General features: G+C 46.5%; 1 protein-coding gene and 1 long non-coding RNA gene across 3 annotated transcripts; both read left to right on the plus strand.

Annotated features, from left to right (window-relative positions):
* Positions 1 to 4053: 4053 nt before the first annotated feature.
* Positions 4054 to 8017, plus strand: LOC136490097 (uncharacterized). Of its 2 annotated transcripts, none has more exons than XR_010767512.1 (6): positions 4054 to 4430; positions 4531 to 4570; positions 5576 to 6496; positions 6580 to 6744; positions 6823 to 7028; positions 7163 to 8017. It is a non-coding gene; the product is annotated as an uncharacterized lncRNA (long non-coding RNA). The 2 variants fall into 2 exon arrangements; XR_010767513.1 differs by having other exon boundaries at positions 4534 to 4570.
* A 6026-nt stretch (positions 8018 to 14043) lies between these two features.
* Positions 14044 to 16362, plus strand: LOC136490098 (lysM domain receptor-like kinase 4). Its single transcript, XM_066486587.1, has one exon. It carries the CDS (start codon positions 14125 to 14127, stop codon positions 16213 to 16215), a length of 2091 nt encoding a protein of 696 aa, XP_066342684.1. The 5' UTR covers positions 14044 to 14124; the 3' UTR covers positions 16216 to 16362.
* Positions 16363 to 16643: the final 281 nt, after the last annotated feature.

Genomic DNA, 16643 nt, shown 5'->3' on the forward strand with positions numbered 1-16643 from the left:
TAAATTACGAGACGAATCTTTTGAGCATAGTTAGACCATGATTGAACAATAATTGTCAAATATAAACGAATGTGCTACAGTGCCAAATACTGATTCCTAACCCTAATCTAAATAAGGCTTTGATCTTGTGATTGATTTTGTCTTTTTAAGATCTTCTATTTTCATGCATTATGCACATGTCGGTACACTCGTAGGATACGGTTTTGCTAGGATTTTGATAAGATTGAACTGTAGATTATGGCATCCTATCCAACTGCTCCTGAGAGCCACTAGCTACCAACCATCACTCTATTCGCTTGTTGGTTTCAACCAGGCTTATTCAACCAGTCAACAGTATTTTCCTCTCACAACAAACCAGCACCAGCCAGTTCAAACCAGCCCAGAAACCAACCAGCGAACATGCCGCATATTGGCACGGTGTCCAGCAGCACAGAGCCGATGTATGTGTCATCTCAGCCTGTCCAATTTTTTACACTGAGTTTACTTCAGTTCCAAACATGGTTTTTGACTTATTTTTATTAATAACAATTTGGCTAGGTTTAAAGCAATTTGTTTTGTTACTTGCAGTCGAGCAAAAAGACACGTGATGTTACAGTTTCTGGATGGCAATGCGGGTATCCAAGAAAAAGTTTTTTATTCCAATTTTCTGGATGACTAGCTAATCATGGATGAAGTTTCTCTCCAGTTATAGAAGAGATTATTAGTATATCATAACCAGTAGTTGTATTTAATTGTAATTGCAAGTCATCTTAGAATACATGTAATATTATTTGTTGTATACTCTTTTTAGGTAACAATTATTAGACGAGCCATGTTTGGTTTGATGCAGCAGAACATGTTTAGAGTGTTCAGTGGGTTCTTGTACAGTTACTATGATATCAAGAATCGGGCAAGTGATGATACGTTTTTATTTGAACAAATACACACACGTGTATGTGCTATACAACAAAAGAATCTCCATAAAGTTTAATAAATTTTTTTGTTTGAATTGATTTTGTGTAGCATCACTTGAATATATATATAGTATATTCAGTAGCCAGCTACAAAATAAATTATTCTGTAGACACCTCCATTTACAATAATTTTATATACTAATTTACGATAATGTCAATACATATTTACGACAGTTGTGTTACTATAACACATGACGATATTTACCATAACGTTATAGTAAACCACTTAGTAAGGAGTTACTATAATCTCATAAATTAACATAGTAATTATCATACTTAAAGTGGATACAGAATAAGTTATTCTATAGCTATATATATATATATATATATATATATATATATATATATATATATATATATATATATATATATATATATATATACATCCGAACGCACGGGCACTACCGCGCTGGTCAAATCAAATCTCTGGTCCTGTTTTGTTCATGCAAGGTCTTCTAAAATTTCTGTCGCATCGAATGTTTAGACATATATATAAAGTATTAAATATAAACTAATTACGAAATTAATTACATAACTTATGATTAATTTGCGAGACGAATCTTTTAAGCCTAATTAGTCCATGATTTAACAACGCAGTGCTACAGTAAATATATGCTAATGATAAATTAACTAGGCTTAAAAAAATTGTCTAACAAATTAACCTCTATCTGTATAATTGGTTTTCGATATGACAAAAAACCAAGGAAAAATAGTGTTCTTGCCCTTGTCCAGTACTTTAATTGTAATTTTACCTCTGTGTTTTTCAACTTTGTGTTTTTGCCTTTGTTATTTTGAACTGAACTCTCCGTCTATCTCTACTTTAGATGTCCGTCTGATCCATAGTGAATAGATAAATTAAAAAAATTCTAAACCTAAAAAGAAAAGACCAAATGGCTACGCTGCCCTTATCCCTTCCAGTTGTTCCTCGACTCCTCCAAAACACATCGGAGGGAGCGGGCGGCGCGCGACTGCTGCTCCGGGGTGCGGGACCGGGAGCGGGCGGCGGCGGCTCCCGGCGGCGGGTCTCCGGCGGCAGCGCCCTGACGCGCGGTTGGGCTACAGGGTGGGCGGGCGCGGCAGCCGCACGGCGGGGCTGCAAGGCGGCAGGCGGCGGCGTCCGTGTGCAGTGCGAGCGCGCGGCCTCCTCGCGAGCGGTGCTTGCGCTCGTCTGCTCATCGCACGTCATCGTTGCCAATTGCGGCGACTCGCGAGCGGTGCTCTGCCGGGGCAAGCAGCCCCTGGCGCTGTCCGTGGACCATAAAGTGAGCCATCATCTCTTCTTGGGTCAACTCTTCTACTTGTTTCACTCAATCTGTTGATTCTGTCTGGGTGCTAGCCTGATTGTATGATGTATTGCTCGTTTGCTGTTCTTGTTGTTACAGCCAAACAGGGAAGATGAGTATGCAAGGATTGAGGCCCAGGGAGGCAAGGTCATCAATTGGAATGGCTATCGAGTTCTCGGTGTTCTTGCCATGTCCCGGTCAATTGGTACGTGTCCCTGTCCTCTTCATGTCATGAGAGCAACGTTGGCTTATGATGCCGTATACATCCTCACAGTTATTCCTGAAAAACTACAGACTAGTTAATCAGACTACTTACAACAAAGGGTACAATATGTAGCTATCACCACTTGGAATGTTGTTGACTGGTCCATTCTGTTCTTTGACAAATTATTGGCTATTTGATTTGTTGCAGTTTCGCTTTAGGGATATATATGCTTTAATTTCAGTAAAGTCAAAAGTTTGCTTGTCCGTTATGGAAACCTAATGAGTTCCGGTTTTAATTAGTGCTACTGGATGAAATGGTATGGACTTCTGTTGGATAACAAACAGTTGTGTGGTTTGGAATGTTTCGCTGACTATGCGGTGCAGACTGTAAGCCCCTGTGTTCATGTGTGGTTGGTTACTACAGAACAATTGGTAGCGCTTCCAGGCTTGTGAGGAAATTAGGCCATTGTGCGCATCTGTTGAGCTTCAACATTTCCTTTCACTTCACCCACAGGATTCCACAAATTCAGTTAATCTTATTCATTACATGGACTGAGGACTGCACTGCTTGGCCCTATGTTCTATAATCATGGACTCCTTGCAGTCACAGGAGAGGGTCAGGCCCAATGATCTTTGTTTTACTTTTATTGAACCTTTAGAACCTCGTGTACTGTTTTGTTGCCTTTGTTTCAGTGTTCCAGTGTACCTCACTTAAACTTGACTACAACCAGATAGACATGTGGATGAAAAAGTGACCATCAACCAACTGCTCTTTTGACTGTTTATTTCTCCCAACATCAGATAGAGTGAGAGACAAATGATAACGGTGATGGTGAATGATGATGTAATTTTGATTGATTGCCAGATGACGCCGGCGCTGCTGCAGTTGCTGCCGCCGAAGAGCGAGGAGGAGCGAAGCTGCTCTGGTTTGTCGTCGTCGTCGTCTGTGGTGTTCGACGCGGCGCCGCCCGTGGGCCTGGGGCTGGACCTCAACCTGGCGCTGCTGCCGCCGGCCGAGATGGTCATGTGAATGTGATTGCCGCCGTCCAGGAGACTCTAATCGATCACCTTCCGTGCTAGTGAATCATGCTTTGAAGCTGCATCCTGTGTTGTACAAGTGTGCTGCTGTCGTTTGTGCCCTACGTTCCTTGATTACACTATCTTTTCACTTGTGTTTCATAAGCTGGATGGTTGGTTGTTTGCACATGCTTTTAGTAGAGCACAAGGGGCAGCACAGGACCATTGGATGTCCTTTCACTTTCTATGTTTCATTAGTCCTTTGTCTTGTTCAATTTTTGATGCTTTATCTCTGATATGATTAATCAATTGTCAGCGTACAATAAAAAAGTCTAATTCCAAATCAGGGTAAAATCACAATTAGACATAACAAACAGGGGCAAAATCGTATGGGCATTTATGTCCTTTTGTACAAAGTTTAACACCGTTAGGGGTGAATGACGGAGCAGAGGCAAACTGGTACTTTGTGAATGGCACAATAGGGATAAATTCATAAAGTCAAAAAAAAATAGAGACAAAATCATAATTTCGATACAAAATAAGGGTACAGACGCATACCAAACACGCCGTGTGTGAAAGACTCATCCGGACCCTGTTTCAACGGATCTCCAGTCCAGACACAGGCCTTCTTCTTCTCGGCTTCTCCCCTCCGCATCGCACACCACCGCCGCATTTCGCCTAGCCGCCGGCGCTGGAACCCCTCCCCGACCTCGCAGCTAGGGATCACCGACACGGCCCCTACCGCGCTGCCATGGGCCAGACCCCGCTGCCGGCAGGAGCATGGAGCAGCCTTCTCACCCGATAGATCTAGCGGGCCAGCCGCCGGAGTGAGCGCCGGTGAAGGGCGTCGGCGCGGTCCAGTCTCGCCTGCTTCCTCGACCCCCGTTGCCGGATCCTCAACCGGGCCGCCCCCAAATCCTTGCTCAGATCCCCCGATTTCTCTGGCATTCCAAACCCTAGCCGTCCCACGCTGGTATGATATTTCCCTTATTCTGGCTAGATTCATATGTGTTTTTTGTTGCCCCGTTGGACTACATTCTTATGGGTATTGTGTCGCTTACATGGAGGAGCAGCAGAGAAGACCCGAGGTGCACATCGTTGCACGCACGAGGAGTAAGTGTGCCCAGTCTCCCCTTCTCATTTGGTTCCGTTAAGTGTTGATCCTATGCAGTCGTGTATTCTACTGGGCTCTTCATTGTGTGATGCTCTGCGTATTAGTTTATATGGCTAGGGATCTATGGTTGCGTTGTTTATTAAAACGTTGGTTGTTTAAAAATGATGCACGTGAGATACCCACTGAATGACTGAACACAACCTTCCAGGTTTTGCTCCTAGTGCGATTTGGTAATGTTACAGCCCCTGCAGAGCCAAATAGATTATACTTCTCTGAGATAGAAGTCATTGCAAGAATATTGTGTGGGGGTGATTTTCTTCATGTGTGATGCAGTTGTCGCTTGCGGTACCATGTCCACTGGTGAGATGTATTTGGGAGATTGCACTGTGCCCAGTTTCTTGATCCACCACTTAAACCAATTCCCTACACCAAGGTGCAAAAAGCTCCTCAATCAGTTGGAGCATCCAGCCACCAAGCTTCCCCTGATTGTATCTTCTTCGTTAACACTTGTCAACCAGCACCACACCCTCTGATCTTTATACCAAGAATCTCAATGAAATTGAGGTGTGGGAGGAGGGAAGGGAAGCTGCAACTATGGGTGCTGACGGTATCTTGCTGCACTACAGCTGACAAGGAAAATACAGCTGAGAGGAGAAGATTGTATTTAGAGATTGACACATGGGCCCCACCATTTTTTTGACAATTTTATTTGAACATTATGTGTCTTTGCCTATTGGGTTGACATCACATCCTAAAAACAGCCCATTTTAGTTCCACCCTGGATTAAAACCAGAGTGCAACGGCCTAGAGTGGTTAAAATGTCCAGCATTGACTAGTGAGGACTGAGGACTAGCTTTTTCTTTCCTCCTCAAAAGAATGTAGCTGAGATTGCTATTCTATTCATGTTTCAAATTCATTTTGTTTTCAGCTTGCTATAATGCATTTCATTTGCATATTATTCTTACAGTGTTGCTTGTCCTCTGTGTATTCCTTTTTTTCTGCAGAAACAGCATCCATGCACAACACCTGATAGATTGAATGCCTTTGATGAAGCAAGTTGTTCCAGAAACAGGGATGTTTGCCTGTGACGGTGAGGAGAGTAACCCTGACAGGATCAGTGACCTACCGGACGAGTTGCTGCTCCATGTCATGTACTTCCTAACACTGCAGGAGGCAGTGCAGACAAGTCTGCTGTCACGGAGGTGGCAGAACCTCTGGGCATCTTTGATGTGGCTCTACACCGATGCGGCCAAGTTCAGCAGCATGGGAACTTTCAAGAACTTTGTTGACAATTTGGTCATGTACCGAAACTCTTTGCCGGAGCCAGTGCCACTGGATGCGTTTTTTATTTCTGACATCTGCAACAACTCCGATGATTCCCTTGAATATTCTGACATCCATCCGTGGATTCGCCATGCCCTTGATAGCAATGCCTGGGCTCTAGGCATACTGAAGCATTCTGGCCCCAAGCCCCTTTCTATAGAGGGTTATCCCTTCCCATTCACCTCGGTGCACTTGAAAATTTTAGGCCCATTTTTCGGTAGATGACTGCTTTGTCCAGAACCTCTCCATCTGCTGCCCAGTGTTAGACGATCTAGAGTTGACAAGTTGTGCCATCCATGTCACCATATTTTTGTCAACTAGTTTGAAGAGTTTGACCATTACCATTTACCAGTACACAGAATGATGAAGATGTCCCTGGAGAGTTTCAGTATCTTGTGATACATGTGCCAAACCTAGTCTCCCTGAGACTAGAAGAGATACCTAGAAGAACTATTCACCTCGCGGATGTGTCATCAGTGAGAACAGCCTCAATTTACTTTTTTTCACTCTCTTTCCCGAACCCTCAGATTCCCTGCAGTATTATTAGTGCTCTGTCAAATGCCATGGACTTGACATTGGTGTCTCCATCTGTCTTTGAAGATGTATGCCATCTACTTTAGATTTACTTTTGCTCCAATGTACCATTTTTGTGTATCTTTTGAAACTTTTCTGGACCTGTTTTCAGGTGTTGCCAAAGGTATTACAGCGTGATCTTCAAAGGTGCAAGACATTCAGCTACTTCAAACGGTTGCATCTTGGCGAGTGGTTTCTGCATGGTGGGTGCTATCCACTAATATGCTTTCTTCGGCACTCGCCTGGTATAGAAAAAGTTGTCCTGCAACTTGACGAGGCAAGATATACTACCCCCCTCTTCAATGAGGTTTCTGCTTATTAATTGAATTTAATAATGGTTTCTTTCATCTACCAGAGCAGAGATGATGACTATGAGAGGCTTCCAAATGCTGATGCTGAAATAGATCCTCCTTGCGTGGAAGCAGTAAAAATGTTAAATCACAATCCACTGCGACCCACAGAATGATAAAAGAGCCCAGATCATCGTGCGCATCTTATCAGGGCATCTTTGCCCTCTCCCTAATATCAAAATCAAGTCCATTAAAATTCAGGTTTAGGATGGTAAGTTCCTTAAAATCCTCCTTGCACGCTTGCAGAATTGTGAAATTTACACCTTGCTTGCCTAAAATTGAACTAGCTATCTATGTACCAAGGAAATTGACAAACGTCATTGTTATATTTATGTGTTGTTGCAGGTGATATGCATTTGGTGACCTGGTAGCTATCTGGCCATGGATTAGAGCTTCTGGCACCTGGAGCTGCATTGATGACGGTACTTGTTATTTGGCAATTGCAACTGCCTGTACACCAAACTGATGTCTTTCTTTAGCGTTTTGCTTGCTACCATTATGATTTCGCTGACCTTTTTGGCGTAAAGCTTTTCTTCGCGGTATTGTGGAGCATAACACTTGTCTGGTAAACCATGCTGCGATTCTGCGTTTGGTAAAATGGTCCATGCCGTTCTTCCAGCTTGATTTTTTTTTGGTCGTGCTTGTGCTTGTGAAGTGGAAAGAAATGTGCATTGAGATTGTTGCATATCTTTTCACCATGACTCAGGATCGAAGGTTGGGAAAATCTGTGCCCTGTTTTCCTTTCGATTATTGAACTATGGTTCTCTCAATTTGCCTGTCTGCAATTTGTTCCATGGGCTGAAAGACAAAAAGGGATGGGCAGACTACAGAAGTACAGATCATGCCATTGCTACAAGGGATGGGCAGGCGACTTTTCCTTGGTCGATACAAGAATATTCAGTAGTACTGAAGTGTATCCCAAGCTCCACAACATTTCAGTCGACCAGCTATTCCCTGCCTGTCTCTTTCAGTATATCTGAACCGCCCTACTGCACTGTTTCCATATCTGAACCGTTGACTTCTACTGCAGACTTTGCATCTGCCAAGCCATATAACCTTGAACGTTTCATTGCGGAATCTATCCATGCAAATTGCAAGACGTTCACCTGTCAACGTCACCAGTTGCAGCCAGGCAGTATGGTCAAACCTCTTGTTAACAAGGCGCCAGTTTGACTCGAACTCTGGCCTGTGCCCCATGTAGCCTCGTCTGCGATCAAGAACTGTGCAAGCCGATGCTGCGTGCAACGGCAACGGCCTCTTCTTTGCTCACCGCTGTACGGTGTATACTTTGTCCGTACTAAAAAAATGAAGTTATTTTGGAAATATAAATCATGAATAACTTTAAAGTTGTTGAGTTTGAAAATGTGAAAACCATATATATAGATTTGTCTTGAAAAATACTTTTACAAAAATTTACATATATCACTTTTTGATAAACATCTTTATAAAAATGAGTAGTTAAAGTTATGCTTTGAGGACTGTTTCGCTTTCTAAAACGACTTTATTTTTTTTAGTACGAAGGGAGTATAGTCTAATCGAGTTTGGTCAGTGCGCACCCGAGGATGTGTACAATTGTTTAGGACACACTGACGACGACACCGTGCATGTCAGGATAATACTACCTCCGTTTCTTTTTATCGGTTGTTCTTACTTCCCAAGAATCAAATATACTCCACTTTGATCATATATATATATATATATATATATATATATATATATATATATATATATATATATATATCAATATTTATAGTATAATTAGTATCATTAGATAGATTATTGAATCTATTTTCATAATAAAGTTGTTTGCAGATAAAAATATTGTTAATATTTTGTACAACCCTACTTAAAGTTGACAAAATTTGACACGCATGTTCCCATAGTGACAAATATAAAGGGACAGATGGAGTATATCCAGAGTCCTAGTGTGGGAGGAGAAATCTTTGGTAACCATTAGTTATTCAATTAAACAAGAAAAGAAACTGAGAGCAGAAAATGTTTGGTGGCCTTTGAAAAAGGGTGCTCTGAGACCTGTCACTCGGGCCTCGGCGACAAGCTCAACAAAATTTGTGCTTAAAAAGAACACTAGTGAACATGCACGTGCGACACGCACGTGTGTAGAAAACATTTGTAGTTTTTATTTGTCATTCTCTAGCTTGTTTGCAGCTACCACTTTGCCATATATTAGTTAAAAAAACAATTTGCTATTTAACTGTTATATTAAAATATTTGCTCATGCATTCCTTAAAAGGTTTAGTGGTAAAAATATATTGGCAGTGACAGTTTGTTACATATAAATCAGTTATAAGCTGAACAGACAACAGGCAAAACACACAGATGGGTGTTTCAAGGAAAATAGATATCCATACCGCAGAGGTTATCCGGTTCACCTAAAATATTGGCACATAGGAATAGAACCCAATTAAGGCATGCATCTAAGTCGTCATCAAATCCTATAAGGTTCTATGAGAAACTGATATCGGACCTGTTCTTTGGTCTTCAGCTGCGCTACAAATCATTGTCTCACTTTTTTCCTTGGCATTGAAATTGTATTATTTAAAGCAGAGCCAACTGGAACACCATAGGATCTTGAGCCACCGGCATTCTCATCCTCGGCCTACAGTAGTTGAGGTAAATAACAATATGAACCAAAATAATCTGAGAAGCTACCTGAATGTCATCAGAAACTCAAGGTCTCACAAAATGACCCTAAAATCTGCACATTTCTTAAAATAAAATATAACTAACATTTTGGTGATGTTTGTAAAATGTTTTGGTTTGAACAAACAAAAAAAGATTCAGAAAAACACTAAATGCAAGTTAACACATTAAGACACTGAATGGAGAAAAATAGTTCTCTATACCTCCAGAGTGGTTAAAATATAAACGCTGTCACTGAATGAACTCATTATTGGTTACACTGAGCAGAAGGACCAAAAAGTCTTGGTAACCATTAGTTATTCAATTAAACAAGAAAAGAAACTGAGAGCAGAAAATGTTTGGTGGCCTTTGAAAAAGGGTGCTCTGAGACCTGTCACTCGGGCCTCGGCGACAAGCTCAACAAAATTTGTGCTTAAAAAGAACATATAAGGGGTTTTTGGACTACTTCGCTTCACGTTTTTTTTAGCTAAACAAGTTTAGCTCCATGCACTCTATTCAAGTAAAAACGGTGGAGTTATAAGAACACCTAAAGAGATTGGTCCTTCATAAATTCTTTTTTTTTTTTTGTAAAGCTACTTCACGGTGGAGTTTGTAGAGCTGAATTTGTGGAGCAGTCCCAAACACCCCTGTCCAGTCTCCGTCCTCGTCCTCAAATGAGCATTAAGGTTCAGTTTGTCTCCTTGTCGGGCACCAATCACAAGGCACATTTGACGTTGTCGAGCACAGAAGCGCGTATCGATCAGGAGAAGAACCGCGTCCACTTGCGCTGTCTTGTACTCCTAAAACGTTTCGTAAGCAATGTTTGAATGATTTATAATAATACTCTCCTATAGTATAATTTTGCTTCATATGACAATCGACGCACCTTTGAAGCCGGCAATGGCTATTGGCTAGCCTATACTTGTGTAGTCGATGTTCGATGACCATACAATACACCAATGTGGCGTGAGTCGTGCTAGACGATCGATGGCTTGCACGAGCGTCAAGTTGGAATATTTTTGAGTCTGCCTACTCACCGTTCAGTTATTCTGTTGTTTGGTACAAAAGCACAAAACAACCGAATTCTACCAATTCACTAAATTGGTTGTTTTGAAGCTCCGTAATAACCGAATGTTTGAAACCCATAAAACAACCGAATGCAAATGAAAATAAAAAAAGGTTGTTACAAAACAAAAGAAACAACCATATTAAAAATAAACAAATCAGAAACTAAAAAGCCACAAATAATTCAGGAAAAAACTGATGTAAAAAAACAAAAAAAACAAAAAAAATAATCTAAGGGATTAATTGCTGAAAAATGTTAAAAAAATTCTGCAAAGCAAAGATTATTTGCAAAAATGAAAACATAAATACAAATAAAAACACATGGGATTCCATAATCAATATCTGCATGGTACACCTAATAGGGATCAACAGCCTGTTCGGGAGGTCGTAAACGATCGTGGATTATTTACTGCTGGCTAGTTTGGTGTGAGAGAAAAACACTGTTCCCGGCTGGAAATTTACGATCGTTTACGAGCAAGCGAACAGGCTGCAGAGCCACAAAAATTATAGTAAAAAAGGATTTTATACATACAAACTTAACTTTACAAAATTGAACAGCTGTAAGACAATATGTAAAAAATTTAAACAAACAGAAAACATAAAGAATGACTGCCTCAATGACATTGACAACATGAGAAAGCATATATATACATAAACAATAACGAAAAAAACTATATATAAATATATAAAAACAAAGTAGCACTTTAAATATTACAGTAATATAGAAATTTTGGTTCAAACAACCATTAAATAATAAGCTCAGATAAAAAATAGAAATGCTACGACGCATACGTCCAACACGTCGGACGCGCGCCCGACTACCATTCGTGACTTCACCGACCGCGCCTCGTCTTATCCGCCCGCCCGATGCCGCTTCACTTGCTCCCCCCGTACTCGCACTTCACCCGCTCCGCCCGCTGCCCCGCAGTCGCTCTCTCCCGCAGTCGCACTCCGCCCGTTCCCCCGCCCTCGCTCTCTCCTGCACTCGCTCTCCGCGTCGCTTTCCTGCCCACTCTTCGCGCCATCGCCGCGTGAGCTCCCTCCCTCCCTCCGTCCCTCAGTCCCTCGCCTCTCCGCAACCTCCCTTCGCACGCGAGCTCGCTGCACGCGCGCCCGTCCGTGCTCCCTTCCTCCCTCCGTCCCTCGCCCTCCATGACCTCCATGCACCCCCACTCTCCCTGCGACCCGGCTCCCGCACCCCATCGAAGATGAGGACGACGGCGGTGGCTCCGACGAGGTAGGTTGCATAGATATCTGGATCTGAGGCCTTGCTCCTCCTCCTCTAGATCTGAATCTGAGCCCCCCTCTCTCCTCCTCCTCCTCCTCCTTCTCCTCCTGCTCTGGATCTAAGGGATGCGGCGGTGGCTAGGGTTCCAGTGAGCTCTCGGGGGGTGGTTTTTTTTGGATGTTGCAACAGATGATTTTGAATGTTGCAATGTTTTTTTTGTTGTTGTTGCAACAGATGTTTTTGTGATGTTGTAGTAGTACTGCTTGAGATGTTGCAGTATGTTTCAGTTGCTTCAATCTCATGTTGCAGTAGTCGTTCCATGTTGTTGCAAGTGTTTTTATTTCGAGCGTTGTTTTATATGCTTCACATCAGTGTTGCAATAATATGTTCCAAATGTTTCAGCTCCTTCAACCTATTTGTTGCAACCGTTTATTCGGTGTTGTTGCAATAATATATTACAAATGTTTCAGCTCCTTCAACCTATTGTTGCAACAGTTTGTTCCGTGTTGTTGCAATAATATGTTTATGGTGTTTCAGCTGCTTCAGCCTAATGTTTCAGCTGTTGTTCCTTTTGTTGTTGCAATAATATGTTCATAGTGTTTCAACTGCTTCATCCTAATGTTGCAGCTGTTGTTTCTTGTTGTTGCAATATATATGTTTATGGTGTTTCAGCTGCTTCATCTTAATGTTTGCAGTAGTTGTTTTCCGTGTTGTTGCACGTGTTTTATTCCAACTTTCTATGTTGTTAGGCCGGGGAGGGGCGAGCAGGGATGAACGGGGGTGCGTGGTTCGCCGGGGCCTAGCGGGCGGAGGTGCTGGGGCCAGCGGACGTGGGGTGCTGTGGACGTGGGGGGCGCTGGGCATGCAGCATGCTCGTCGTGGGCGTGGGGCGGACGCGACAGGCTGCGGGGGCGATCTAGGGGCGTGCGGACTTGCACAACACAGAGGCTAGCGGGGCTCTTCGTAGACATCGTAGGTCGCGGGTTCGTCAGTGTTAGCGGGGCTCTTCGCTCAACGAAGACGTAGCAGCGGCAGTTTGCGTGGGCGCACGATCTCAGGGTGGCGGCGGCGGTCCATGCTGCTGCCCCGGCCTCGTAACATCGCCAGCGGGTCCACTCCTTGCGCGCATCACGGGAGGCGTGCCGGTAGCGTGCGGTGCAAAACTAGGAAGGAAGGAGGAGGACGCTGAGAGAATGCGTCCACAGAACAGTCCGATGGATCCATATCCACAGGCGCTGGCGCTTAAAAAAAATGCAGGCTGCTTGTCGACCTGTGTCACGCGTTGGCCATGTCGCAGCGGCAGAACTAGCAGATCTGCGGGGCGACGCTCCCGGACGTCCCGGCCATCCTGGACGGCCTCCGCGCCGTCGGCCTCACCAATCATACGGCTCAGAATCCGAACAACCGGTTAATGTATAGCATATCTGATTATATAAATAAACAATGCTCCAAAGAGAAAGAGGTCTGCCTTCTCTACATCATGTTGGCTTGAGTTTATTATAGTTCTATTGTAATAAGGCCTTAGTTTCTTGCTCGAAAATTACACCCTATTATATCGAACGTTGGACACATGTATGGAATATTAAATATAGACTAAAAAATAAATAATTGCACAGATTATGACTACTTTACGAAACGAATCTTTTAAGCCTAATTAGCCAATGATTTGATAATAAAGTGCTACAGTAACACATGCGCTAATAACGGATTAATTAGACTTCATAAATTTGTCTCACGCATTACTCATAGATTCTGTAATTTATTTTTTTATTAGTATTCAAACCACACATGTGACACCTCGTATAACAGCCGACGTCACGTCTAAAACTTTTCGCTCTGGAACTAAATAAAATTACCAAGAGCAGACTGTAGCTTCGACAAGTACAGAACTGAATTGTTGACGTTTCAACACGTCCCGTGGCGGCTCAGACCTCGCAATAGTGCCCGCAAGTAGGCCAATTGACCGTTCTCCTGTCCCGTCACTATCATTGGATAATAATACAGTGACACCATGTCCTGCAATTTGCATGAATCTCAGTGAAAATTATTTTTTAAAAAATCGTTTCGGTTTCTTCGTTCACACTTCACAGTAGGAGTAGTATAGGAGAGTATATTTCTGTATTTCGCCCACGTTTTGAACTAGGCCTCTTGTCTGAGGATGCTGAAAACCGATGAATTTTTCCACGGACGAAAAAAAAGTTCAACTCTGCACAAGCTTCACCGAATGCATTGCTGTGCGGTCAGAAGCCAAGTATAAACATCACAACACAAAAAGCCCCCATGTTGACTTTAACCTTGACCTGTCCCCCATAATAAAGCTTGAGCAGAAACCAAGAACTCTGCAGGCAAGCCAACGACGCAGGCTGCTCGTGCAATGGCCTCGTCCCACGACCTCACCGCCATGCTCCTCTTGCTCTTCTCCATCCTCTCCGGCGTGTTGACGCCGCTGCAAGTCCAGGCGCAGCAGCCCTACGGCAGCCAGATCGCGGACTGCACTAACCAGCACAACTCCTCCGGCCTGCTCGGCTACTTCTGCGGCGCCGGCAGCGCGCCGTCGTGCCCGACCTTCCTCACCTTCACCGCGCGGGCGCCGCGCTCCAGCCCGGCCTCCATCGGGACGCTCCTCGGCGCCGACCCCGCCACCGTCTTGGCGCCGCCCAACGAGCAGGCCGCCGCCGCTGGGGCGGATGCGGACGCGCCGCTCCCGGCGGGGACCCGGGTGCTGGTCCCGGCGACGTGCGCGTGCACGGCCACGCCGGGCGACGGGCGGTTCTACCAGCGGAACGCCAGCACGTACGTCGCGGCCTCCGGCGACACGCTGCTCATCATCGCCAACGACACGTTCCAGGGCCTGACGTCGTGCCAGGCGCTGGAGGTGCAGGCGCTCCGCGGCGCGCCGCCGCAGAGCCTTCAAGCCGGCCAGCCCCTCGCCCCCGTGCCGCTCCGCTGCGCGTGCCCGACCGCGGCGCAGGCCGCGGCGGGGGCCAGGTTCCTCGTCACCTACCTCGTCGACGTATCCGACGAGCTCGCCGCCGTGGCCGCGCGGTTCGGGGTCGACGCCGCGACCGTCGCGGAGGCCAACCAGCTGCAGCCGCCGTTCACCATATTCCCATACACCACCCTGCTCATCCCCGTCGCCGCGCAGCCGAACGTGTCGCGCATCCAGACGCCGCCGCCGCCTCCCCCGCCTCCGCCGGTGGTTGCGCCTGCGCCGGGGAAGAAGAGCGGTAGCCGTGTCGGGGTCTACATTGGCGTTGCCGTGGCGGTGGTTGCCGTCGCTACGATTGCCTCTGCTGGAGCTTTCCTTGCCCTCAGGGCGAGGAGGAGGCGAGCCGGCGCCGTTCTAGCCGGCGCCGAAGTAGTGGCCAAGAAGGAAGGTAAGGCAGGCGACGACACGGCGGCGACGTCGTCGGGTTTCGGCGAGTTCTCCCTCTCCACCAGCGAGGCGTTCTCGAGCATTTCCGTGACGGACATCAAGTCGTCGCTGAAGGTGTACACCTACGCGGAGCTCAAGGCGGCCACCGACGACTTCAGCCCGGACCGCAACATCGGCGGGTCGGTGTACCGCGCGGCGTTCAACGGCGACGCCGCGGCCGTCGAGGTGGTCGACCGGAACGTGTCGACGGAGGTGGATCTGATGCGGAAGATCAACCACCTGAACCTGATCCGCCTCATCGGCCTGTGCCACCACCGCGGGCGGTGGTACCTCGTCACCGAGTACGCCGAGCACGGCGCGCTCCGGGACCGCCTGCTCGCGGCCGCCACGGGCGCGGCGGCGCCGCTGACGTGGGCGCAACGGGTGCAGGTGGCGCTGGACGTCGCCGAGGGGCTCAGGTACCTGCACGAGTACGCGCGCCCGCCGTGGGTGCACATGGACGTCAGCAGCGGCAGCGTCCTCCTGGCCGGCGACGGGCCCCGCGCCAAGCTCCGGGGCTTCGGCGCCGCGAGGGCCATCACGGGCGCCACCGCCGGCGCCGATGGGGAAGAGGAGGCGCTGTTCACGATGACAAGCCGCATCGCGGGGACGCGCGGGTACATCGCGCCGGAGTACCTGGAGCACGGCGTGGTGTCGCCCAAGGCGGACGTGTACTCGCTCGGCGTCGTGCTCCTGGAGCTCGTCACGGGCAGGGACGCCGAGGAGCTGGTGGGCGACGGCGTGGGCGACCCGTTCGTCGCGCTGCGCGAGCTCGTCGAGGAGCTCGACGGCGGCGGCGGCGCCGTGCTGCAGCGGCTGGAGGAGCTCGTGGACCCGGTGCTGCCGGCGGGGAGCTGCCCGCAGGACGCCGTGGTCATGGTGGTCAGGCTCATCGAGAGGTGCGTCAGGCAAGACCCGGCGCGCCGACCCACGACCGGGGCGGTGGCGCAGCGCCTCCTCAAGCTGTCGGGGGTCTCGGTGCTCAGCTGGCGGAACTCGCCGGAGTCGCCGCCCCGCAGCTCCGGCAGTGGAAAAGGCCTCATGTACTAGTAGAGTAGTAGCCAATGGCCATGCGACGCGAATTGTCAAGGTACCACATAGAAATCTTGTGGTACTTTCACTTTTGAGTTGAATTTTGTCCACCACGAAGAAAAAAAACATCAGTGTACACGTGTATGTAGTATATTTGATTGTATTCATGCATGCGCAAAACGTAGATATATGGAGCAAATCATTTCCAGGCTTCAAAAGTAGAGCGAAAGCTCTGCAGTGCCGCTTGCTGTGTGTAACTACGACAATGCACGCTAAAAGTTTGGCGCTCGATTTCACCGCCGCACTTTTGGCAAGCCCGCATTTAGATGTGTCCAGTTAAGGAAATTGACCAAACAGATCCTTAATGATTTAAGTTGTGTAGGAAAGTTTCCTATGTGCTCAAAGAAGTTTTGTTCTACATTTCTATGGGGTGGTACGGAATGCAG

Source organism: Miscanthus floridulus, chromosome 10, assembly GCF_019320115.1.
Source record: "Miscanthus floridulus cultivar M001 chromosome 10, ASM1932011v1, whole genome shotgun sequence".
Classification (NCBI taxonomy): Eukaryota; Viridiplantae; Streptophyta; class Magnoliopsida; order Poales; family Poaceae; genus Miscanthus; species Miscanthus floridulus.